We start from the raw sequence: 25,266 nt of genomic DNA on the forward strand, positions 1-25,266 counted from the left end.
AGCCTTTGCAGTGAGGTTTCTTGGTCTAAAATGCTATTCCTCTTGTTCTTATACCTTCTAAAAGCCAACTTGTCCACATACAACAGGCAGCTTCTTAGGGACGCCTTCCCTTACCCTTGAAAGTTAAAAGCCCTTTGTCCATATTCCCATTGTGCCCTCTACATATTTTTTTTTTTTACCAGAGCCATTATATTCTCCTTTAGATTGTGAACCCCATTAAAATAGAAACCTGGCCTTTAACTCTCTTGTATGTCACTACACAGTGTCATGCTCCTTTATGCATTCAAATGGTCAAAATGTTACTGTCTTTACTCAGCAGACTATGTGCTCCTTGGTGGATGGATTTGTGATTTATCAAACTATGTTTTTTTTGGGCTTCCCCAATGGCTCAGTGGTTAAAGAATCCGCTTGCAATGCAGGAGACACAGGAGACTCAGGTTTGATCCCTGAGTTTTCTTTATCATTTAGCACTTAGCATAAGACCTAGAACATAGAAATCGGTTGAATAAATTAGCTTTCTCTGTATCACCATTAATCTTTACAATATATAGCACTGAGGAATATACAGAACGTATCCTCATGATACAGAGAGACAAGGTGCTGAGGATTGTTCCTTTGGTGTTTTACTTAAATAGGAAAAATACACATGAAAGACCTGAGACTATAGACAGCAAAAGCCAAATTACCTGCCTGTGCTCTATACTCTTACCGCTCACTCCTCACCTAGCAATAAGAAAAACAGAAGTAATACTTGAAGGAATAATCTTAAAATAATCAGTTAAAAAGTTATCATCAACAATAACAAGTTGGATTTCTGCTCATTAAGTCAGTTTATGGGTGAACATTACCTAAGTTCCTTGATTCATGTGTTTCTAACCCAAATTTACTATTTGCCACAAATTGTGATCAATATAGAAAAATTAGTCATATTTCTACACATTATCAATGAAAAGTCTGAAATTGAAATAAAACAAGCCCACTTACAATAGCATCAAAAATAATAAAATATTTAGGAATAAATTTAGCCAAAGAAGGGTAAGACTTGCACACTGAAAACTACAAAACATGGTTGAAAGACACTGAAGAAGATCTAAATAAATGAAAGACCATGTTTAGGGATTGGAAAACTTAATATCGTTAAGATCTCAATACTCGCCACATATGGCAACTGATTCAATGTACTTCCTATCAAAATTACAACAGGCCTTTTTTGCAGAAATGGATAAGCTGTCCCTAAATTTATGTTCAAACTCAAGGGATCCCCCAATAGCCAAAACAGTATTGAAAAAGAACAAAGCTGGTAGACTGACACTTCCCAAGTTCAAAATTTACTGCAAAGCTACAGTAAACAAGTGTGGTCTTGGCATAAGGACACAAACCAATGGAATAGAATCAAGAGTCCATAAACAAACTCAAACATGTATGGTCAACTGGTTTTTAACAAGGGTGCTAAGATAACTCAATAAATTAAAGATAGTTTTTTTCTAATAAACGGCGCTGAGACAACTTGATATCCACATGCAAAAGAATGAAGTTGGACCTGTACCTCACACCATATACAAAAATTAATTCAAAATGGACTCAAGGCATAAAGGTAAAAATTAAAACAATAAAACTCTTAGAAAGAAAGATGGGTATAAATCTGTGTGATATTGAATTAGGCAGTGGTTTCTTAGATATGATAACTAAAGCACAAACCACCAAAAGAAGAAAATAAATAGAATTTCATCAAAAGAAAAAACTTCAGCAATGCAAAGGAGACCATCAAGGAAGTAAAAAGGCAACATAGAATTGGAGAAAATATTTTCAAGTCATATATGTGATAAGGGACTTATATCTAGAATATATAAAGAGCTCTTACAACACTGAAAACACAGCTCAATTTTAAATGGGCAAAGGGTTTGAATAGACATTTCTCCAAAGAACATAAACAAATGTCCAATCAACACATGAAAAAAAAATCATTATTCATTAGAAAAATGTAACTCAAAAACACAGTGAGATACCACTTCACATTCACTAGGATGGCTAAAATAAGAAGACAGACAATAACAAGTGTTGTTGAAAATGGAAAAACTGGAACCCACTGTAACTGCTGGTGGGAATGTAAAATGGTGCAGTTGCTGTGGAAAATGGCTTTTCAGTCTCTTCAAAAGGTAAACATAGAATTACCACATGAATCAGAAATTCCACTCTTAAGCATATAACCAAGAGAACTGAAAACATACTCACATAAAAACTTGTACACAGATGTTTATAGCCTTCCATAGCATAGTTATTCATAATAGCAAAAAGAAACAATACAAATGTCCATCGACGCATGAATGGCTAAACATAGTTGTGGTATATCCACACAATGGATTATTATTCAGTCACAAAAAAGAATGAAATACTGTTTTAGGCTACATGAATGAATCTTGAAAACACCCTAAGGAAAGAAGTCATATGCTAAAGGATACATGAAATGTCAAAAATAGGCAATTCCACAGAGAGAAAGAGGTTAGTGGTTGCCAGGGGATGGTGGTTGTTCAGTCGCTCATTCGTCTCTGACTCTTTGTGACCCATGAACTGCAGCACATCAGGCTTCCGTATTCTTCAATGTCTCCCTGAGTTTGCTCAAACTCATGTGCATTGAGTCAGTGATGCCATCCAACCATCTCATCCTCTGTCACCCCCTTCTCCTGCCCTCAATCTTTCCCAGCATCAGGGTAGGGAAAAACAGAAATCAGAGCTGATTGCTAACAGATACACTTTCTTCTGGGCATGATGAAAATGTTCTGGAATTAGTAAGGATGCACAACATAGTGAATATGCTAAAAATTACTTAATTATGTACTTTAAGATAGTAAATTTTATGTTACATAAATTACATCTCTATTTTAAAATTTTTAAATGAAATGTGATCCTGAATTTGAAATAAGTCCTAATCAATTGTAGAGACCAAAGACTAGATCTAGAAGTTTCCTGTTTATGAAAGGACAAAATGGCTCAGCAAAATCAGTCAGTGCGCTTCCCCTCCCACAAAAACTGGCTAGATGTGATTTTTGTTCAGATGCACTTTATGATACTTGCCCCGTTTAAGCATGCATGAATTAGGTCAATTGAAAAGCAATCTTTAAGTCAGTGAGCTTACATCTAGTTTTCACAACTTTGTGTGTTTGCCTAACTCAGAAACAATTTCCATATTAAAAAAAAAAATTGTCCTTGATTCTGTTCCCTTACTCTGCTTTGTTTCCTTCACAGAATGTTATCACCAGAACATAACTACTTGAGTGATACAACTTTTAGTTCCCAGTTCTATCCTCAATAATAAAAGGTTAATAGAAAACATACAGCAGGGAAAATGCTTATAAATTAAATATCTACAGAAAATTTCCCTCTGTTGTCTGTAGATGCTTTTGTGATGTTTTCAGAACATGAGTCACTTTATCAGCTCACCCACCCTTTGAGAAAGGCACAGATTCTTCCCTAACATGAGAACTAAACCCTGGGGTACTGGCCTGGTTCTGAAAGGTGTTTTGGTTTGCTGTAGCCTGGTGCAAGAGAGTAGGACACAACTGAGCGACTAAGCACAAGCCTGGCCAATTAAACTCACATATTCAGGTCCTTACATCTAGTTTCCCTTTTCAGTGACTAGTGAGATGTAGTAATAATCTTTGTAATAGATTTTTTTTGTAATAAACCTTTGTAATAAACCTTACTAAGAGGACCTCAGTACACACTGAAGGTAACTCTTTCAGGAAAAGCATATGTTAGTATTCTTCCCCTCTGATTTATTTGTTCACAATCCACTGGAATACTTCTGATTGTAGGTTCCATTACTCTTAAAGTCTTGGCCTTCTCTTTGACTACTTGGCTGCACAGGTTATGGGTGCTTTGATCAAATTAGAGACAAAATATTCCTTAACATTGGCGCAGATACTTGCAAACTAAGGGAAATGAACTTTCCTAAGGATATTAACAGAGAAGTTCACCATTGGTAATGTCAGATTTAATTTTAATATACTTCTTGTATATAGTAGCTAAGAGTATCAATCCCTCAAAAGCCTGACTTTGCTGTTAATTTGATCACATACTTATTCACATATCAAAAAATTAACTTCTTCAGTTTCCCAGAGTGAAAAATTGAGCTTAAAATATTTACCAAATGGAAGCAGACTTTTCAGTTTAAGGAAGTTATTTTCTAGCCAGAGGGATCATCAATAACTCAAAAATGTAATTGTTACTAAAGAAATAAGTAACAAACAGCCCAAAACTGGTGGCTAAAAACCCAGAAAAAAACATATTTTTTGTTCATAAATCAAAGAAATTAGTTATGAACTACTTCTTGTGCTGTGCTTAGTCGCTCAGTTGTGTCCGATTCTTTGCGACCCCATGAACTGTAGCCTGTTAAGGATCCTCTGTCCATGGGGATTCTCCAGGCAAGAATACTGGAGTGGGTTGTCATGCCCTCCTCCAGGGGATCTTCTCAATTCAGGGATTGAACCCAGGTCTCCCACATTGCAGGTGGATTCTTTACTGTCTGAGCTACCAGGGGAGCCCATAAGAACTACTTCTTAGGCCTATAAAAATAGACAGCCAAATCTTTAAAATATTTTCTTCTGAGAATAGAATTCACATGAAATTTTCCACAGAATAGTTATTTCTGCTATTGCTAACATATATAATTAAACCTCTGAAAGTTTAAAATATTTAATATAAATTAAACAACCACATTTGTCCTAAAGTTATTCCATTTTGACAGTCAGCTCTATGGAAAACCTAATAATTCTACCATAAACATATATGATGCTTTAGTCTTCAAAGTGCTTTTATATATGTAATTGATAAAGCAACAGGCTATTTACATATAGTAAAAATAGTAGTTTTGCTCCCGATTTATTAAAGTTGCATTTGAAAAATAAGATTTTGATTTTAAATATAAGGAGCGACGCATAAATTGCTTTTTCTAAAAAAAAAAAAAAGTCTATTTGGTGCTTTAGAAAATATATTTATTTAATGTACTCCATTGATAAGATTATAACCTGTATCACTCTGATCGTGTTCTGGTCATCTCACAGCCAAGGGACTCCCAGTGCTGGCCAGGAAAATGTCCTGTAAAACAGGCTTAGTCCCAGGGTTCTAATGGAACAATTCAAATGCTGCCTAATCTTACAATTTTAATACTTATAAATTACCAAAATTATCAATTCCTCACTCCTTTTCTTGGTGGATACTGCAGTGATACTCCACTGCAGGCCACAAACAAAAATAAGTTCAGCCTCTCAAGGAAGGCTAATAGCTGATGGTTTGTAATCACGAATGGAAGCCTTTTTTTCAGTAGAAAATTTAGGGATATTTTGGCAGAGAAAAATTAAGCAAAATGGTTAAGTATTGTTTTATGAAGATGAATTCTGTAAATTCTGCCTCCAGTGCTTGCTTTGGGATACTATTTGTGGTTCTTTGGTGGTAATCATCTAAGTCCTAGTCTTCAGTTTGTTATGGCTGACAAAATTTATCCAAAATAATGTTTCTTATAATTCTCTATTGAATGGCTCAACAATTTCCATTCAGATTCTGTCTAGAGTGTCTTTTCACATAATCCTGAATAAACAGTATTCATAAGAGGAGGAATTGGTGTAAGAACCAGGATGTGTCTATTTTCAAATGGCAAATTCAGTACCAACTTGAGTATTCTTCAGGGTTTATTTAGAGATAGCCCATGATTGAAGTTAAAAGTTTGTGTTGTTGCAAGAGAGATAAAATATATTCTCTCAAAATATTTTTGAAAATTCCTTGCTGGCCTATGGAATGCTTTAAAATAAAGCTCTTTTTTCTCTTTTTATCAGAGCTTTTTGAATCCTGGAACTCTGTGGGGAGTGAGGGGTAAGTAAGCTATAATTTACCTATATTTTGTTGTTGTTACTTGGGGTAAGGTTCAAAAAGTGGTTCTTTTTTTTTTTTTTTTGGCTATGCTGAAAGGCTTGTGAGATCTTAGTTCCTTGACTAGGGATCAAATCCAGGTCCTTGGCAGTGAGTGCATGGAGTCCTAACCACTGGACTGCCAGGGAATTCCCAAGAAGTATTTCTTTTAAGATATCTCTCAAATCAAATAATTTCGAACAATATTTACCACTTTGGACTTGAGAAATCATATTTTGCTTTCCCTGGTGGCTCAGTGGTAAAAGAATCTGCCTGCAATGCAGGAGATGCAAGTTCTATCCTTGGGTTGGGAAGATCTGCTGGAGAAAGAAATGGCAATCCACTCCAATATTTTTGCCTGGGAAATCCCATGGACAGAGGAGCCTGGAGGGCTGTAGTCCATAGGATCACAAGAGTGGGACATGACTTAGTGACTAAACAACATACTGTAATAAGCTTGAAAACACAATAATACAGTGTGCACATATTATTTCACTTCATTGATATATTGCTTTTGTTCTGCTTTAATCACAAATATTTTTAAATGTTTAGTTTTCTCGTCTTCTGTTGTGAATGGTTTTGTTCCTTGGGCATATAAGGATCTTGCTCATTATAACAAAGTGTGAGATTGTTGTATTTTTCTCTTCAGGTAGTACAGAGGTAACTCAGTAGTAGTGTGTTGAATAATAGTTTACCAACATAAACCAATACCTAAATCTAAGTCAATATATTTGGGTTCAATTAAATTACACTGCCAGCATTTCAAATAGTGGCTATTCTGTTGATGCACCGTGGAAATTCCTAGGAAAAGAGATATTAAAAAGGGACAAATAAGAACTATGTAAAATATCAAAAGCCAATACTAAACATCAAGTTTTGCCGAGCTTTCTTTTTATAATTTCTCGTTCTAATTACTGCCACATTGGGGTATTGTTGGGGTCAAAATGGAAATAGCATTATAAAAGTCAAACACTACTCCAGTATGTGGTGTCATGCATGCTCTGTATTCCAAAGCAAGGAATGGAAGTAGGCACCCCTGTTGCAAGCACTGAGGGGTGCATTATTTGGAGAGAATTTAAAACCAATAAAACTTATTAAAAGTCAGTCTACTTTTTTATTATCAGCATCAGGGAAACAATGACAGCGATAAAATACTTCTCCCATTAGACCGATGCTCCCATACACACTCTTTGAACACTACTGCCCAGATGAGCTCAAAATACTGCATACCCAATGCATTTGAAGTATTTATCATGGAAGGATCTCACTCAGCTTAACTCTCAATTTTTGAAAATATATGTTTTATCAGTACTAATCAAGGGAGCCTGGTTTATCTTTAAATGTAAAATACACATGAGTACTTTAAAAGATTCCAGTGAAGTTGAGAGAGGAATTATGTACATGAGTGGACAATGAACTTTCATTATTAATACTCCAGTGTTTTACAAAAATCTTAAGTATGTGCCTAAGGAAATAAATGAAAGAGTAAAACATGTCATACTTTAATGACATATGTCATTTAATGTGTAAGAATTTGTGCCTACAGAACCAAAATCCCATTAGGGACTTGACTCCTTAGCAATTCATTCTAAGACTCTATGTAAAACCCTTTGTTTTAAAATATAAGATGCCCATCCTTAAATTAGCATTTATCACTTTATTGACCTGGGCTGTTACAAACAAGCCAATGGCAATCAAGTCCACATTACAGAAGATCATATATATATATTTTTTTGCTGACTTCTTGGACCCTGACTTCATGAAGATATGAAGAACTAAGGGGGAAAAAAACATTAGCAAAAGAAAACAAACATTAAAGCACAAAAGCACCTTCACTAATGTTCTTGCTACTCACGGTTCCCATATTCACCAAGTTCTCCAACTCGGTTATCTACAACACTCTGGAGTTAGGGAAGGAACTACTACTTTATGGAGGCAAATACGTTTCTTTCCAAACGCTGTTATAGGTAGAAAAAATATAATCAACAAAAAAACCCCCACATATTTCATACACATCCAAAAAGGCAAACACAATGACAAAATGTTCAGACTTAAGGACAGCATGTGAAATAAGAGTAAAATTTATTAGCGGTATATGTAAGAAAAATTGTACTTGCTTTTGGGGAGGTGCCTTAATTTTTTTTTTCCTTTGTAAGTGCGCTGACTAAATAGAAAGACAGAAGTTTCATTCCTAGAATATATTATTCAGGACATTCTTAACATATGTGTGTTTGAGTATGTACATGAAATCCATCATAGCATATAAAGGATATATGTTTAACCAAAAAGGGGAAAAATTATGTATTTGTTATTTAGAAGTCAGTTCACATTTGTATTATTAAATCTACTCATTGTTGGTTTAATATAAATTTTATTGTTTTGTTAGTGAGCTGGCTTTTAGAAAATGCATTTGTATTTCCACAGGTAAAACAAGTATGTGTCAATTTCTTGGGCAGGCAGCAGAATTCCAAAGTCAAAATACATTCTTATATGAATTATTTCTAAATACTAATCTTATAAGGGATTTAAAATTAGGACCTTCATTAATAAACCTGTACTTATTATTAAATATATGATTGATATGCTTTTTTAAGATACTGGCCTTGTGCCATTTTATACACATATCAGGCTTCCCTGTGGCTCAGTGGTAAAGATTCTGCCTGCCAGTGCAGGAGATGTGGGTTCAATCCCTGGGTCAGGAAGATCCCCTGGAGAAGGAAATGGCAACCCCTCCAGTATTCTTGCCTGGAAATTTCATGGACAATGGAACCTGGTGGGCTACACTCCACTGGGTCACAAAAGAGTTGGACATAACTTAGCAAACAATACACATATATCACACATTATATATGGTATATATTAAGTATATATCTTACAAAGAAAGACCAAAAAAAAAAAAAAAAAACCTGGCTTAAAACCAGTCTGGCTTCAAATAGTCCCTGTTACAAATAAAATTTCTAACTTCGTTTGTAAATTTGCTGGATGAAGCAGTTTCTAATTGGCTGACATTATATATTATGGTTCCATTCCCAGGTAAGTCCACAGAAATCTATTTAATCCATAATTTAAATTATTTTTTTATTTTATTTTTTATTTTTTTTTATTTTTAAACTTTACAAATTGTATTAGTTTTGCCAAATATCAAAATGAATCCGCCACAGGTATACATGTGTTCCCCATCCTGAACCCTCCTCCCTCCTCCCTCCCCATACCATCCCTCTGGGTCGTCCCAGTGCACTAGCCCCAAGCATCCAGTATCGTGCATCAAACCTGGACCGGCGACTCGTTTCATACATAATATTATACATGTTTCAATGCCATTCTCCCAAATCTTCCCACCCTCTCCCTCTGCAACAGAGTCCATAAGACTGTTCTATACATCAGTGTCTCTTTTGCTGTCTTGTACACAGGGTTATTGTTACCATCTTTCTAAATTCCATATATATGCATTAGTATACTATATTGGTGTTTTTCTTTCTGGCTTACTTCACTCTGTATAATAGGCTCCAGTTTCATCCACCTCATTAGAACTGATTCAAATGTATTCTTTTTAATGGCTGAGTAATACTCCATTGTGTATTATCTCTAAAATATGGTAAATTATTTTTAATACCATACTTTAGAGATATAAAAACTATTCACCAATTTAGAAGTTAGTTTTGGTTTGGTTTTCTTTTCCTATAGGAACTGGTTTTTACCAGTGGGACCAAGGAATCCTACTCCCTAGGGGCTAGAAATTAGAAGTCTTTGAACACAGGGCAACAGTTTGGGTGCCAGGTAAGATGGTCAGCGTCGACAGCAACCGAGGAAAGAACAAAAGAAAAAAATTAGCAGCATCAGATAAGAAAAATGGGAGTCAGTAAGAAAGTGGGTTACTCTAATGGAGCAGATTTCCGTACATCAGGGTGGTTTTGCTGCTGTTCCACTCAAACACTAATTAGTTTAAGAAAAAGCTTTATTTTACAAGTGAAAGTTTGGAAAAGTAACAAAAGTAACATAGGTAACAAAATAGTAATGGGATATTTTCTGTGATTGAAAAATATGAAAATGTACAAACTGTATTTGTTGGGCAAATCAGTATTTAGTTCTTAATTCCAAACTGAAGTTTATATTATATAATAATATTTAGAGCAAAAAAATCTTGGAAGAAAACACACATTCACAGTATACAAAAGGATTTCTTCCTCCCCTTCTTTATCCTGAGGGAAGAGCTAGTGAACTTAAACTTTAATTTTTAACAGGTTAGAAAAAGGAATTTTACACATCTTCTAAATTAAAGTTTTTCTTATTAAATGCCTAAGTTTTTAAGTCACTCACTTTCCTAGCTACTTCAAGGGAATCAGCAGTCATTGATCTAACCGCAACTCCAAGATTGGAACGTCGTAATGACAGTTCCAAGGCAGAAATTTGGCGTAACTCTTTGCGACACAACTTTACAGGTGTGATACCATGAAGCTGTTCCACATTTCCGACTGGCTGAATTTGGGATGATGGTCGACTGTTAGATTTTGTAAACTGATTTTCATCTATTTCGGTTTTGTCCTCATTGCTTAACAAATGCCCACTAGTGGGTGCTACAGAGCTATACATTGGAGGTAATTCTGGGCCATCTTCCCAGAGCTTCTGAGGATTTGGTTGTGTTCTTAAACTGCTTGTGGAACTGTCTAATTGTCTTTCCCTTCCACTTAATTTCATACTTTCAGTTCTGGATGCCCATTTTAATTCTTCTGAAACCATGCTGGCTTTTTCTGGGTTCTGAACTCCATCTCCAGCATCATGATCTAAAAGTAATCAAAAAAGCAGAAAAATAATTAGAGGTTTCCTTAAAAACAGGTATTTTAACCATAGTATATTGTGCAATATAAATTATGTCTTCCAACTTGTGTTGTTATGTGACTTAAATGTAAAAATGAATTATTTCACTTAGAGGCATTTGCATGTGAATAACTCAGAATTCTTTATTAATGGAGCAAAACTGAAAGAGTTTTCTAGAGATTTTGGCGCCCATAGAAACATAGGAGTGCTTTCGGCCTCTGTGGAGCCCTTCCACACCTGCCTCTGCTGGGCTTGCCACTGGTGAATTACGTCCCAAGTCCTGGTCATATTTCCAGGGAATCTTCTGACTTGGCATATATGTGTGAAAATCTAGTCTTGGTTGGGACTCCAAGCAAGAGAGCAGGGTTCTTCCATCTGAGCGTACTCTGGGGTACATACCACAGCTCCCAGCATCAAAATGGAAATGACAGCATACCCCTCAGAGGGGACCATCTCGCTGGAATGAGTGATAGGACTGAGTGAAGATAGCAAAGCTTGAGGCTGTCAAATCACAGAATCATCTAATATCAAAGACAAAACTTAAAGAAAGTCCATATAGGTACTAGACCTAACGCAAAGAAAAATGCCAACAGTAACATATGTTGATGGTGCAATTAGTACACTTCTGGTCCTGTGTATATCAAGTTTAAAAACAGGAGGTGCACACTGGCAGCTCCAAAGCCAAATCTGGCCCACAGATTTGTTTAACTTAGCCTATAAAATAATATGTGATGGAAAATTTAAAAAGTGGAAAGTTTCACATAAAAATACAAATTTCCGGATTTTATAGAAAAAGGAGAGAAACTGACAATTTCTGCCTAGCAACAGCAGCCAGAGCAGAGCTGCCCCTGCCAGTGTGGATGGCTGTTGTAGCCCCACTGCTCACTCTGGCTTCCTGGCTCCTGCAGCCATTTTAGTTTGTATATAGGTTTTAAATATAATTGATTTTAGGTTTAAAATATAATTGATTTTCTATATAACCTTTAAAAATTGTGAATAACTCTGTTGTACACCTGAAACTTACATAACATCATACATCAACTCTACCTCAATTGAAAAAAAAAAAAAAAAAGGATTGATTTTTCTAGTTTTTAAAGTTCTCAAAAACAAAAAACCCGAACTGGCAAATGACATAGATCCTCAAATGGAATTAGTAGGTACAAAGTTGATCACAGTGGCTTCCAAAATTTGCTGCACATTAGTGTCACCCGGAAACTTTTAAAAGTCCTGATGCCTAACAACCTACAATGGAAAGCAGTCTGAAAAAGAGTGTGTGTGTATATAAGTGATAGGTGAAAGTCACTCAGTTGTGTCTGACTCTTTGCGACCTCATGGACTATACAGTCCATGGAATTCTCCAGGCCAGAATACTGGAGTGGGTAGCTTATCCCTTTCTCCAGCAGATGGTCCTGACCCAGGAATCCAACTGGGGTCTCCTGCATTGCAGATGGATTCTTTACCAACTGAGCTATCAGGTAAGTGTGTGTGTGTGTGTGTGTGTATCTGGATCACTTTACTGTACACCTGAAACTAACACAATATTGTAAATCAACTATATTTCAATGAAAAAAGAAATCCTGATGCTCAGGTCATAGTGTTTGGTGGAGGAAGCCCGACATCTTAGTTTTTAAAGATTGTAAGAGAAAGGGCAGAGATGGGCTCATTGGAAAGGTTCACTCCCAAGCCCACTTAGATTCCTCACAATACAGTTTCCCTCTTCCAGAATTTCACCACTAATGGAACAGACTAAACAAAGATTTAACTCATCCATAATTACACAGGCAGTAAAAGAAATTAGAATCCACCCCCCCAAAAAAAGGAAAGAAATTAGAATCCCAACCAGATCTTTTGACTCTAATATCCTAACACATAGAGTTTTATAAGTGACTTAAATTGATATGAGGATACTCTGTCAATATCAATTGCACCAGGGTGGCCATCTCTTCCATGAAGCCCACCTTAGGCCCACTGAGGAAGACTATGGTCCTTAGACTTTAACCTCTGGTAGATCATTTATTGGCTCTGCTCTAGTTTACAACTGAACACACCATAAGACTATCAGCTCCCTGACAAGGACCTGAGTTCCATTCAGCTTTAGGTCCTCCATCACTCATAGCTAAGCCTATTATATTTTTAATTAATGGGTGACGTTTAAATTAATTAATTGATACAAGGATAATTTTAAATAGTTAAACAAGTACATAGATTGCATGTCCATATTAACTGATTTTATCCTCACAAAATGTTAGAAAACAGATGCACTGAGCCAGAAGCATGATCAAGAAGTAACCAAGATATTTTAGTCAAAAGAGTAATTCTTTGCTACTTGGAAATACTAAAAATATTGAAAGCATATAAAGTCTGGCAGGCAGGCAATGAAAAGATGACTATTGAAACCCAATCAACTGAATACTAAAACAGTTATGTGTTAACTAGGATACTGATTATTAAGCATGTACTACTTCATTCATATAGTTTATATATATATAGAGAGAGAGTTATATATATAAAACTCTCTTTTTTTGTGGCATCTCTGTCAGGTTTTAGTATTAGGGTGATGGTGGCCTCATAGAATGAGTTTGGAATTTTACCTCCCTCTGCAATTTTCTGGAAGAGTTTGAGTAGGATAGGTGTTAGCTCTTCCCTAAATTTTTGTTAGAATTCAGCTGTGAAGCCATCTGGTCCTGGGCTTTTGTTTGCTGGAAGATTTCTGATTACAGTTCCAGTTTCCGTGCTTGTGATGGGTCTGTTAAGATTTTCTATTTCTTCCTGGTTCAGTTTTGGAAAGTTGTACTTTTCTAAGAATTTGTCCATTTTTTCCAAGTTGTCCATTTTATTGGCATGTAATTGCTAATAGTAGTCTCTTATGATCCTTTGTATTTCTGTGTTGTCTGTTGTGATCTCTCCATTTTCATTTCTAATTTTATTGATTTGATTTTTCTCCCTTTGTTTCTTGATGAGTCTGGCTAATGGTTTGTCAATTTTATTTATCCTCTCAAAGAACCAGCTTTTGGCTTTGTTGATTTTTGCTATGTTCTCTTTTGTTTCTTTTGCGTTTATTTCTGCCCTAATTTTTAAGATTTCTTTCCTTCTACTAACCCTGGGGTTCTTCATTTCTTCCTTTTCTACTTGCTTTAGGTGTAGAGTTAGGTTATTCGACTTTTTTCTTATTTCTTGAGGTATGTCTGTATTGCTATGAACCTTCCCCTTAGCACTGCTTTTACAGTGTCCCACAGGTTTTGGGTTGTTGTGTTTTCATTTTCATTTGTTTCTATGTATATTTTGATTTCTTTTTTGATTTCTTCTGTGATACCAAAACCTGACAAAGATGCCACACACACACACAAAAACTAAATATCACTGATGGCCAATATCACTGATGAACACAGATGCAAAAATCCTTAACAAAATTCTAGCAATCATAATCCAACAACACATTAAAAAGATCATACATCATGACCAAGTGGGCTTTATCCCAGGGATGCAACGATTCTTCAATATCCACAAATTAATCAATGTAATACACCACATTAACAAATTGAAAAATAAAAGCCATATGATTATCTCAATAGATGCAGAGAAAGCCTTTGACAAAATTCAACATCCATTTATGATAAAAACCCTCCAGAAAGCAGGAATAGAAGGAACATACCTCAACATAATAAAAGTTATACATGACAAATCCACAGCAAACATTATCCTCAATGGTGAAAAATGGAAAGCATTTCCCCTAAAGTCAGGAACAAGACAAGGGTGCCCACTCTCACCACTACTAGTCAACATAGTTTTGGAAGTTTTGGCCACAGCAATCAGAGCAGAAAAATAAATAAAAGGAATCCAAATTGGAAAAGAAGAAGTAAAACTCTCACTGTTTGCAGATGACATGATCCTCTACATAGAAAATCCTAAAGACTCCATCAGAAAATTACTACAGCCAATCAATGAATATAGTAAAGTTGCAGGATATAAAATCAATACACAGAAATCCCTTGCATTCCTATACACTAATAATGAGAAAACAGAAAGAGAAATTAAGAAAACAATTCCATTCACCATTGCAACGAAAAGAATAAAATACTTAGGAATATATCTACCTAAAGAAACTAAAGACCTATATATAGAAAATTATAAAACACTGGTGAAAGAAATCAAAGAGGACACTAATAGATGGAGAAACATACCATGTTCATGGATTGGAAGAATCAATATAGTGAAAATGAGTATACTACCCAAAGCAATTTATAGATTCAATGCAATCCCTATCAAGCTACCAATGGTATTTTTCACAGAGCTAGAACAAATAATCTCACAATTTGTATGGAAATACAAAAAACCTTGAATAGCCAAAACATCTTGAGAGAGAAGAATGGAACTGGAGGAATCAACCTGCCTGACTTCAGGCTCTACTACAAAGCCACAGTCATCAAGACAGTATGGTACTGGCACAAAGACAGAAATATAGATCAATGGAACAAAACAGAAAGCCCAGAGATAAACCCATGCACCTATGGACACCTATCTTTGACAAAGGAGGCAAGAATATACAAGTGGTGCTGGGAAAACTGGTCAACCAGTTGTAAAAGAATGAAACTAGAACACTTTCTAACACCATACACAAAAATAAACTCAAAATGCATTAAAGATCTAAATTTAAGACCAGAAACTATAAAACTCCTAGAGGAGAACATAGGCAAAACACTCTCTGACATAAATCACAGTAGGATCCTCTATGACCCACCTCCCAGAATACTGGAAATAAAAGCAAAAATAAACAAATGGGACCTAATTAAAATTAAAAGCTTCTGCACAACAAAGGAAACTATAAGCGAGGTGAAAAGACAGCCTTCAGAATGGGAGAAAATAATAGCAAATGAAGCAACTGACAACTAATCTCAAAAATACACAAGCAACTCCTGCAGCTCAATTCCAAAAAGAAAAAAAAAAGACCCAATCAAAAAATGGGCCAAAGAACTAAACAGACATTTCTCCAAAGAAGATATACAGATGGATAACAAACATATGAAAAGATGCTCAACATCACTCATTATCAGAGAAATGCAAATCAAAACCACAATGAGGTACCATTTCACTCCAGTCAGAATGGCTGCGATCCAAAAGTCTACAAGCAATAAATGCTGGAGAAGGTGTGGAGAAAAGGGAATCCTCTTACACTGTTGGTGGGAATGCAAACCAGTGCAGCCACTATGGAGAACGGTGTGGAGATTCCTTAAAAAACTGGAAACAGAACTGCCCTACGACCCAGCAATCCCACTGCTGGGCATACACACCAAGGAAACTAGAATTGAAAGAGACACGTGTCCCCCAGTGTTCATCGCAGCTCTGTTTATAATAGCCAGGACATGGAAGCAACCTAGATGTCCATCAGCAGACAAATGGATACGAAAGCTGTGGTACAAATTCACAATGGAGTATTACTCAGCCATTAAAAAGAATACATTTAGATCAGTTCTAATGAGGTGGATAAAACTGGAGCCTATTATACAGAGTGAAGTAAGCCAGAAAGAAAAACACCAGAACAGTATAATAAAGCATATATATGGAATTTAGAAAGATGGTAATGATAACCCTGTATGTGAGACAGCAAAAGAGACACAGATGTATAGAACAGTCTTTTGGACTCTGTGGGAGAGGGCAAGGGTGGGATGATTTGGGAGAATGGCATTGAAACATGTATATTATCATATGTGAAATGAATCGCCAGTCCAGGTTTGACGCATAATACAGGATACTCGGGGCTGGAGCACTGGGATGACCCAGAGGGATGAGATGGGAGGGAAGTGGGGGGGTGGTTCAGGATGGTGAACACATGTACACCCATGGTGGATTCATGTCAATGTATGGCAAAACCAATACAATACTGTAAAGTAATTAGCCTCCAATTAAAATAAATAAATTTTTATTTAAAAAAAAAGCTAAAAAAAACTCTCTATAGCTTTCAGTTCAGTCACTCAGTCATGTCCGACTCTTTGTGACCCCATGAATCGCAGCATGCCAGGCCTCCCTGTCCATCACCATCTCTCAGAGTTCACTCAAACTCACCTCCATCGAGTCAGTGATGCCATCCAGCCATCTCATCCTCTGTCGTCCCCTTTTACTCCTGTCCCCAATCCCTCCCAGCATCAGAGTCTTTTCCAATGAGTCAACTCTTGACATGAAGTGGCCAAAGTACTGGAGTTTCAGCTTTAGCATCATTCCTTCCAAAGAACACCCAGGACTGATCTCCTTTAGAATGGACTGGTTGGATCCTGCAGTCCAAGGGACTCTCAAGAGTCTTCTCCAACACCACAGTTCAAAAGCATCAATTCTTTGGTGCTCAGCTTTCTTCACAGTCCAACTCTCACATCCATACATGACCACTGGAAAAACCATAGCCTTGACTAGACGGACCTTTGTTGGCAAAGTAATGTCTCTGCTTTTCAATATGCTCTCTAGGTTGGTCATAACTTTTCTTCCAAGGAGTAAGCATCTTTTAATTTCATGGCTGCAATCACCATCTGCAGTGATTTTGGAGCCCAAAAAGATGAAGTCTGACACTGTTTTCACTGTTTCCCCATCTATTTCCCATGAAGTGATGTTAGGGAATTCAAAATTTGATATATTTAAACAGCTATATTTTATAATTCAAACGGTCTCATTTAAAACATCTCATGCCAGGCCGTACCCATATCTGCAGCAGGTCTCCAAGGTGAACAGCCTCTGGCATGTTGGAATGTGGAGAAGGGTTCCATTATATTAGAGCAGCATTTTGAAATAGGATATAGTACAAGCTATTTCACCAATATGAATTCAAATGAATTTTTTTAAAGCATAAGGAGATCACTGAAAAGAATTATGCTGAAATATTAATAGTTTTGGGTAGGATTGTGGGTGATTTTTTCTGATTTTTTTTCTATATTTTCAAAGTTTTCTATAATGACTATATATTATTTTTTATAGCTAAAAAATAAAGATATTTAAGATAGTTCTAGGGGAAATAGCAAATTAGCTGAGATAACATCTTCAACATCATTAAGACGTCTACCTCCAGGAATTCCCTGGTAGTCCAGTGGTTAGGACTTTGAGTTTCCAATGCCAGGGGCCTGGGTTTGATCTCTGGTCAGGGAACTAGGATCCTGCAAGTTACAAGGTCAAAAAAAAAAAAAAGACTAGACTTCCCAGGTAAGTTGGTAAGATATGAGTTATCCTCAATTTACACATCTCCAAGATTATTTAACTTTTTTTTTCAGCTTTTTGTGTTTGTTTCATTAAAGAGCATGATGAAGATCTAGGTTTTTTAAGCCTGTTTACCACCATATACCACACTGTCATTTTAAGAGATGTTTAGTGGACTCAGGAGTATAAAAATGGGCCATTTAAACAGTAAACAGCTAATTTCAGATATCTAAAATTTGAAAGTATATTTTTAAAGCAAAAATGGGGTTACGCTAATTGCTTTGTTCCCTACTTAATATCTGTTTATACTTTAATTTTTTGCAGATAGCATTTCAAGTAAAAGGTTCAGCTATGTGTCACAGACAGAGTTTCAAGTAAATGTTTTAGTTATATGAGTAAATACCTCTGTATTACTACCCTGAAATCAGAAAGGTTGGTCTCTTTGGCAGAATTGGTATGTTTGTATCACATCTCTATCCTAAAATGGCTTTTTACTAGAACACAGAACCAGGAGTTAGAAGACCGGGGACCTCAGACCATGTTCTATTTACTGGTCTGTTTTGGAGTCACTGGGCCACGCTAAGCTTTAATTCCCACATCTAAAAATGGGGTTAGCATATACCGGCTTACCGAGTTTAGGACTAAATAGAACTGTTTGGGAAAATGCCTATAAATGATACATACAATAAATATAATGTAGCATTAGAACTACTTTTCTAAAATATTACTGAGTTTTAACCACAATGAGGTACCATCTCCCGCTGGTCAGAATGGCCGCTATCAGAAAGTCCACAAACAATAAATGCTGGAGAGGGTGCAGAGAAAAGGGAACCCTCTTACACTGTTGGTGGGAATGCAAACTAGTGCAGCCACTATGGAGAACGGTGTGGAGATTCCTTAAAAAACTGGAAATAGAACTGCCTTATGATCCGGCAATCCCACTGCTGGGCATACACACTGAGGAAACCAGAAGGGAAAGAGACACGTGTACCCCAATGTTCATCGCAGCACTGTTTATAATAGCCAGGACGTGGAAGCAACCTAGATGTCCATCAGCAGATGAATGGATAAGAAAGCTGTGGTACATATACACAATGGAGTATTACTCAGCTATTAAAAAGAATGCATTTGAATCAGTTCTAATGAGGTGGATGAAACTGGAGCCTATTATACAGAGTGAAGTAAGTCAGAAAGAAAAACACTAATACAGTATATTAATGCATATATATGGAATTTAGAAAGATGGTAACGATGACCCTATATGTGAGACAGCATAAGAGACACAGATGTAAAGAACAGACTTTTAGACTCTGTGGGAGAAGGCGAGGGTGAGATGATCTGAGAGAATAGCACTGAAACCGTGTATATTATCATATGTGAAATACATCTCCAGTCCAGATTCAATGCATGAGACAGCGTACTCTGGGCTGGTGCACTGGATTGACCCTGACGGACTGGATGGGGAAGGAGGTGGGAGGTGGGTTCAGGATGGGGAATACATGTACACCCATGGCTGATTCATGTCAATGTATGGCAAAAACCACTACAATATTATAAAGTAACTAGCCTCCAATTAAAATAAATAGATTAATTTTAAAAATAAAATGACAGTAACAGAAAAATAAAATATTACTGAGTTTTAAGATTTAAAACTGTTAATTCTGCTTACATTATATATTCAGCACACATCTTTTCATTGTACACATACATCATTCTTTACTGGACTCTATTTTTTATGGTTTCAGTTTTTATAATTATCTTTTTAAGTTGAAATATAATTGATATGTAACATTATATTAGTTTCAGGTGTACTCTTTACCTCTTGTAATCATCTTTAAGTACTGGGTTGGGCAAAAAGTTTGTTCGGGTTTTTTCATAAGCTGGTACAGAAAAACCTGAACGAATTTTTTTAACAACCCAAGTTTTCTTTACAGGTACAAAATAGCTGTGTTCCTAAAAAAGACTGTAAAATCAACTTTCAAAACCATTCTTAACTTATTAGAAGAATACTTTCTCTAAAGGAAGGCTAATTCTTTCATAAAAAGAGAATATATTATTTTAGAGATATGGATTTCTCTCTACTGGTGGGCTTAAAGACAATATGTTTTAATCATAGATATATCACCTTCATGGCAGTTTTTGCTTTTGCAAAGTTCTTTGTCATGTTTTATCATTTCATTGAGGAAGGTGGTATTTCTACATATCTACATATAATTATGCAAGAAAACATCCTAGTCTCAACAATGGTTTTATTATATTTTCGAATTTCCAGACGTCACAATATGAAAAACCTGAGTGATCTTAGAAATACATATGATATTATTTTACCTTTACTTTTGTTATTCTCTATTTTACTTTTTTATGATAATCAGAAGGCTTCATTTCCTATAAAACAGGAAAAAAACAGCTATCCTATATTTAGGGTTATTTTAAGAATTTTAGTGAGTCGGAGAAGGCAGTGTCACCCCACTCCAGTACTTTGCCTGGAAAATCCCATGGATGTAGGAGCCTGGTAGGCAGCAGTCCATGGTCGCTAAAAGTCGGACACGACTGAGCGACTTCACTTTCACTTTTCAGTTTCATGCATTGGAGAAGGAAATGGCAACCCAGTCCAGTGTTCTTGCCTGGAGAATCCCAGGGACGGGGGAGCCTGGTGGGCTGCCGTCTATGGGGTCACACAGAGTTGGACACGACTGCAGCGACTTAGCAGCAGCAGCAGCAGAAAATATAGGACCCCCTGGTACATGGTAGACAATCCAGTAAATGATCATTTCCTACACACATATACATTTGTTTTTTTATTCTTTTATCCAGTGGTTCTGTCTTACACATAAACTAGACAACTATTTTTGTTACAGAGACAGAATTCTAAATAATCCAATCAGTTGGGAGAGGCTCCACGGCAAACCGTGCTATGGTGTTGGCGCAACAGGTAATGCTAAACCTCTTACTTTCTGATGGTAGTAGTTGCCGCCGAATTGCTTCCCCTACCAGTTCCTTGAGTTTCTTCTTCAGATCTCTGCTGGTTTTCTTATAGAAATATAGATCTCTTTCCAGCTGATGGATTTTATCTTCATAATTTTTTAAAGTTTCCACAATGCCTTCCCCATCTCGCTCTATAAAACAGAAATTTACATTTAAAATCAGTTTAAAATAAATGACTGAAAATCCTAACAGCGCTCCCAGACTCTATTTAAAGGATGAGAAGTATGTTACAGGTATCTGTTCCTTGAATGGATTTGTTTTCAGCTACAATATGGATTCTTCTGCCTGTAAAATGTTTTCAAAGTAGGATGAGCCCTTCCCCATCCTAACCCTTAAAACTACATATTTTTCATGATTCATAAGTACTTTTTGAGTAGTTACTAACTAAATTTATCCTCAGAACATCAGAAGTAAGGTCTACATTTGGAACCCTGTCCAGCTGCATCAGTGTCTTAAAGTTTGTATCAGGAACTGTGGATATATAAAAGTCATAAGCCTAAGGTTTATCGGCCCAAGAAATATACGACCAGGGAACTTCCCTGGTAGCACAGTAGACAGGAATCCACCTGCCAATGCAGGGAACGTGGGTTCAGTCTTTGGTCCAGGAAGATTCCACATGCCGAGGAGCAACTAACACCATGCGCCACAACTTCTGAGCACGTGCTCTGGAGCCTGTCAGCTGCCACCGCTGAGCTGGTGTGCTGCGACTACTGAAGCCCCTGCGCCTACAGCCTCTGCTCCACAACAGCAGGAGCCCTCGTGATGAGAAGCCTGCCAAGTCGCAATGAAGAGTAGCCCCTAATCTCCGCAACTAGAGAAAGCCCATGCAGCAACAAAAACCCAGTGCAACCAAAAATAAATAAATAGATTAATTTTTTAAATAAATGCAATGCTTTAAGGAAAAAAAGACTGGGCGTGGGTTCCATTCCTTGTCAGGGAACTAAGATCCTACATGCCTTGTGGCATGGCCAATAAAATTGAAAATAAAAAAGAAATATACAACCAGAAAAACCAGAAACCTGTCAGAAGAGGCTGAAAGATTAAATTACAAAGGAAAAACCACCAGAAAAAGAGAAGTGGGGAAAAAGCCATAAGTAAACCTCTAGTTTATGCCACAATATAACTTAAAACTTCTAATTAATATTTAGTAATGTTCACAACAGTTCCCTTTGAGTTATGTTCTACAACCAGTAAAATTCAGTTTATTGATCTTCAGACCTACCCTCTCCTACTGGTAAATCTAGAAAACGGTCCTGAGCTCAGTTGCTCAGTTGTGTCCGACTCTTTGCGACACTATGAACTGTAGCATGCAGGCTTCCTGTCCTTTACTATCTCCTAGAGTTTGCTCAAAGTCATGTCTGTTAAATCAGTGATGCCATCAAACTATCTCATTCTCTGTCACCCCCTTTTCTTGTCTTCAATCTTTCCAGTGTCAGGGTCTTTTCCAATGAGTCAGCTCTACATCAGGTGGCCAAAGTATTGGAGCTTCAGCTTCAGCATCATTTCTTACAATTAATATTCAGGGTTGATTTCCTGTCCAAGGGACTCTTGAGAGTCTTTGCCAGCACCACAATTCAAAAGCATCAGTTCTTTGGCACTCAGCCTTCTTTATGGTCCAACTCACACGTCCATTCGTGACTACTGGAAAATCATAGCTTTGACTATAGGGACCCACCCCTCTGTCGGCAAAGCGATTATCTCTGCTTTTCAATAAGCTGCTTAGGTTTGTCATAGCTTATCTTCCAAGGAGCAAGCGTCCTTTAATTTCATGGCTGCAGTCACCATCCACAGTGATTTTGCAGCCCAAGAAAATAAAGTCTGTCACTGTTTCCATTGTTTCCCCACCTATTTGCCACGAAGTGATGGACCAGATGCCATGATCTTAGTTTTTAGAATGCTGCATTTTAAGCCAGCTTTTTCAGTCTCCTCTTTCATCCTCATCAAGAGGCTCTTTAGTTCCTTTTCACTTTCTGCCATTAGAGTGGTATCATCTGCATATCTGAGACTGTTGATATTCCTCCCAGCAATCTTGATTCCAGCTTGTGCTTCATCCAACCCAGCATTTTGCATGATGTACTCTGCATATAAGTTAAATAAGCAGGGTGACAATATACACCCCTGACTTACTCCGTTCTCAGTTTGAACCAGTCTCTTGTTCCATGTCCACTTCTAACTGTTGCTTCTTGACCTGCATATAGGTTTCTCAGGAGACAGGTAAGGTGGCCTGGTATTCCCATCTCTTCAAGAATTTTGCACAGAATGTTTCCTACATAAATATTTTCAGTTACAACTTAGTTATGAAAAACGTGTCCCAGCTATAGTAATGAATGATTTTTAAAATGTTCTCATTTGGCTAAAGCATGAGCTTTTTTGTAAAATGCCAATCACTTGAAAAAACATATTAAAAATTCTATTAAAATATCACTTTTAGAGACGTAAGACAGAATAACATGATGTAAAGAGAACGTGTTTGAATGAAATAAAGTGTGGAATCCAGTAAAGGAAGTCCTGTCATCAGGCAACTAGTTGCTAATTAATTGGTTATAAAATTTAACTTACAGGCAGACTGCCTCAACACTCCAATGCATAGATTTTCCAATTTTCTGCTTACTTGGGTTTCTTCTTCCAGATCCCTTTTACCACATTTCCAGCTCTAGATTCACAAGAATGAAGACCCAACAGCTAAGCTGCCTGAACTGAAGTATTCCAGGCATTGAAGTATCGCCAGGCAGTGGTTCTGTTGCCATAGAAACTGTTTGTGTACCAGTCATAAGCCCAGGTATTGTGAAGACCAACCGCTATGACAAGTCTTTCCACACCACAGTTGACAGTTGAACTAAACTACTGTGTGCTAAGGAACAGTATGTGCCCATCAATGGTAGACTAATTTTGACCTAAGCTATAATCTTTAATGCATAAAATTTACAACTGATATAACTAAAAGGAGAACTATAACCAGACATCTTACAGAACCTATCACTTTAATTTTATAAAGGTAAAGTGATTTAAATATCAAGGTTCTATATCCTAGAAATGGGGACCTTTTCAGCTATATATCACCAAGCCAGATGTCATCCCACATTCCTACACAGTAACTAGACAAATAACTAACAGGATTGCAGCAGTTCTCTGTGTGTCGCTGGGGATAGGCAGACGAGATGGTATTTCAGGCCTGAAGTGCCTTACATCTATAGGGCTATCCCAGCATGTGGACCCAAACACACAAAGCACAAAACACCTGTTAGTAGTAATTATTTATGCATGTTAGGCTTTAACTGACCCAATTCCTTTCTTGATCCCCATCCTCTACATCATCTTTACACAGCTGATGAGAAGGGGCAGTTACCTTTGAAATGATGTAACAGCAGCTGCATTTTTTGCTCATGTTCCTTTTGCTGGAGGATCAGTCTCCGGTCACACTGAAATTTCAGATGTTCCAGTGCAGATTCTAATTCACGAACCACGTTATCCCGTTCCAAAACTTTCATTTTAATTTCTTCATTCTGTAACTTTAGTTTCCGTTCAACTTCTCGCAAATTAACCACCTAGCAAAGACATTTTTTGACCTTTTAACTGTCTTAGACAGCCTAATATAATAGATTAATTTACTTCTCTTTAGACTTCATAAAGATGAACGCCCTTAATCACCATGGTATAACTAGGCAAATGCTTTGTAACAAACCCACAAAATAACTAGCCTTTTTTAATTTGTTGGGATTCTGAATTGGTAACAACGTCAATTTAAATATAATGTTGGTCTAACCATCACCCCACCATCATTTCTTAGACATAATCTTTGTAGTTTACATTTGTAATCCTATAACTATTTTCCCGGTCTAAAAAAATATCAAGAATTCTAAAGACTCTTGTAATATCTAGATAATTCTCATTTTTAACTCCAAAGTGAATGTTATAAATAAGTGACAGAATTTTTTCAGCTATAAATAGAGTTTGGCCTGAGACTTTACTTTTAGTCCAGTGGGTTCCTCTTTGCACTGATATAAAGTAAAAACACTTCAGACAATATCTGTGTCACAGTACTTGTTAATAACATAAAGACCTTCTCTCCAGAAAAATACTAATCTCTATAAAGGGTTCTTAAGATCAGAAAAATCCACTGACCTTGGCCCTTGCACTAAGACCACCACAAAAGAGTTATCTGTATCAAAGCCTCAGACAATATGCACCATTATTTCTGCCCTCCAAACACCCAGTGATGGGATGCACTCACATCAATGATAGAAGTGTACTTCTGATAGTCATTATCCAAGAGGAGGGCTGTGTATAACACTTCTATTAATTTTTTCATCTTTATTTCACTTGTCTCACAGAATTAGAACTTTATTTTAAAACTTCAGTGTTTTATTTTTCATTGTCTATTATCTTAAACTG

The 25,266-nt window shown here is 36.6% G+C and overlaps 1 protein-coding gene and 1 long non-coding RNA gene across 13 annotated transcripts in view; one reads left to right on the plus strand and one right to left on the minus strand.

The window, feature by feature from the left end:
- The window catches only part of LOC129650449 (uncharacterized), a 39,331-nt gene that overhangs the window by 6,284 nt on the left and 7,781 nt on the right, over positions 1–25,266 (plus strand). Inside the window, exon 2 of the long non-coding RNA XR_008713773.1 lies at positions 5,829–5,865. This is a non-coding gene — a long non-coding RNA (uncharacterized LOC129650449). The remainder of the gene's footprint in view (positions 1–5,828; positions 5,866–25,266) is intronic.
- Positions 9,357–25,266, minus strand: part of KIF27 (kinesin family member 27) — a 93,132-nt gene continuing 77,222 nt past the window's right edge. For 9 of the 12 annotated variants that reach the window (XM_055578922.1, XM_055578925.1, XM_055578928.1 and 6 more), the window contains 3 exons: positions 24,221–24,419; positions 20,841–21,005; positions 9,357–10,682 (listed from right to left, as the gene is read on the minus strand). In XM_055578922.1, coding sequence (XP_055434897.1) covers positions 10,198–10,682; positions 20,841–21,005; positions 24,221–24,419 — 849 coding nt within the window. In that variant the 3' untranslated portion in view covers positions 9,357–10,197. Of the gene's footprint in view, positions 10,683–20,821; positions 21,006–23,001; positions 23,141–23,433; positions 23,528–24,220; positions 24,420–25,266 lie in introns of those variants that run through there. The other 3 variants (XR_008713771.1, XM_055578927.1, XR_008713772.1) reach the window with 3 other exon arrangements.

This window comes from Bubalus kerabau, chromosome 4 (assembly GCF_029407905.1).
Source record: "Bubalus kerabau isolate K-KA32 ecotype Philippines breed swamp buffalo chromosome 4, PCC_UOA_SB_1v2, whole genome shotgun sequence".
NCBI classification, from domain to species: domain Eukaryota; kingdom Metazoa; phylum Chordata; class Mammalia; order Artiodactyla; family Bovidae; genus Bubalus; species Bubalus kerabau.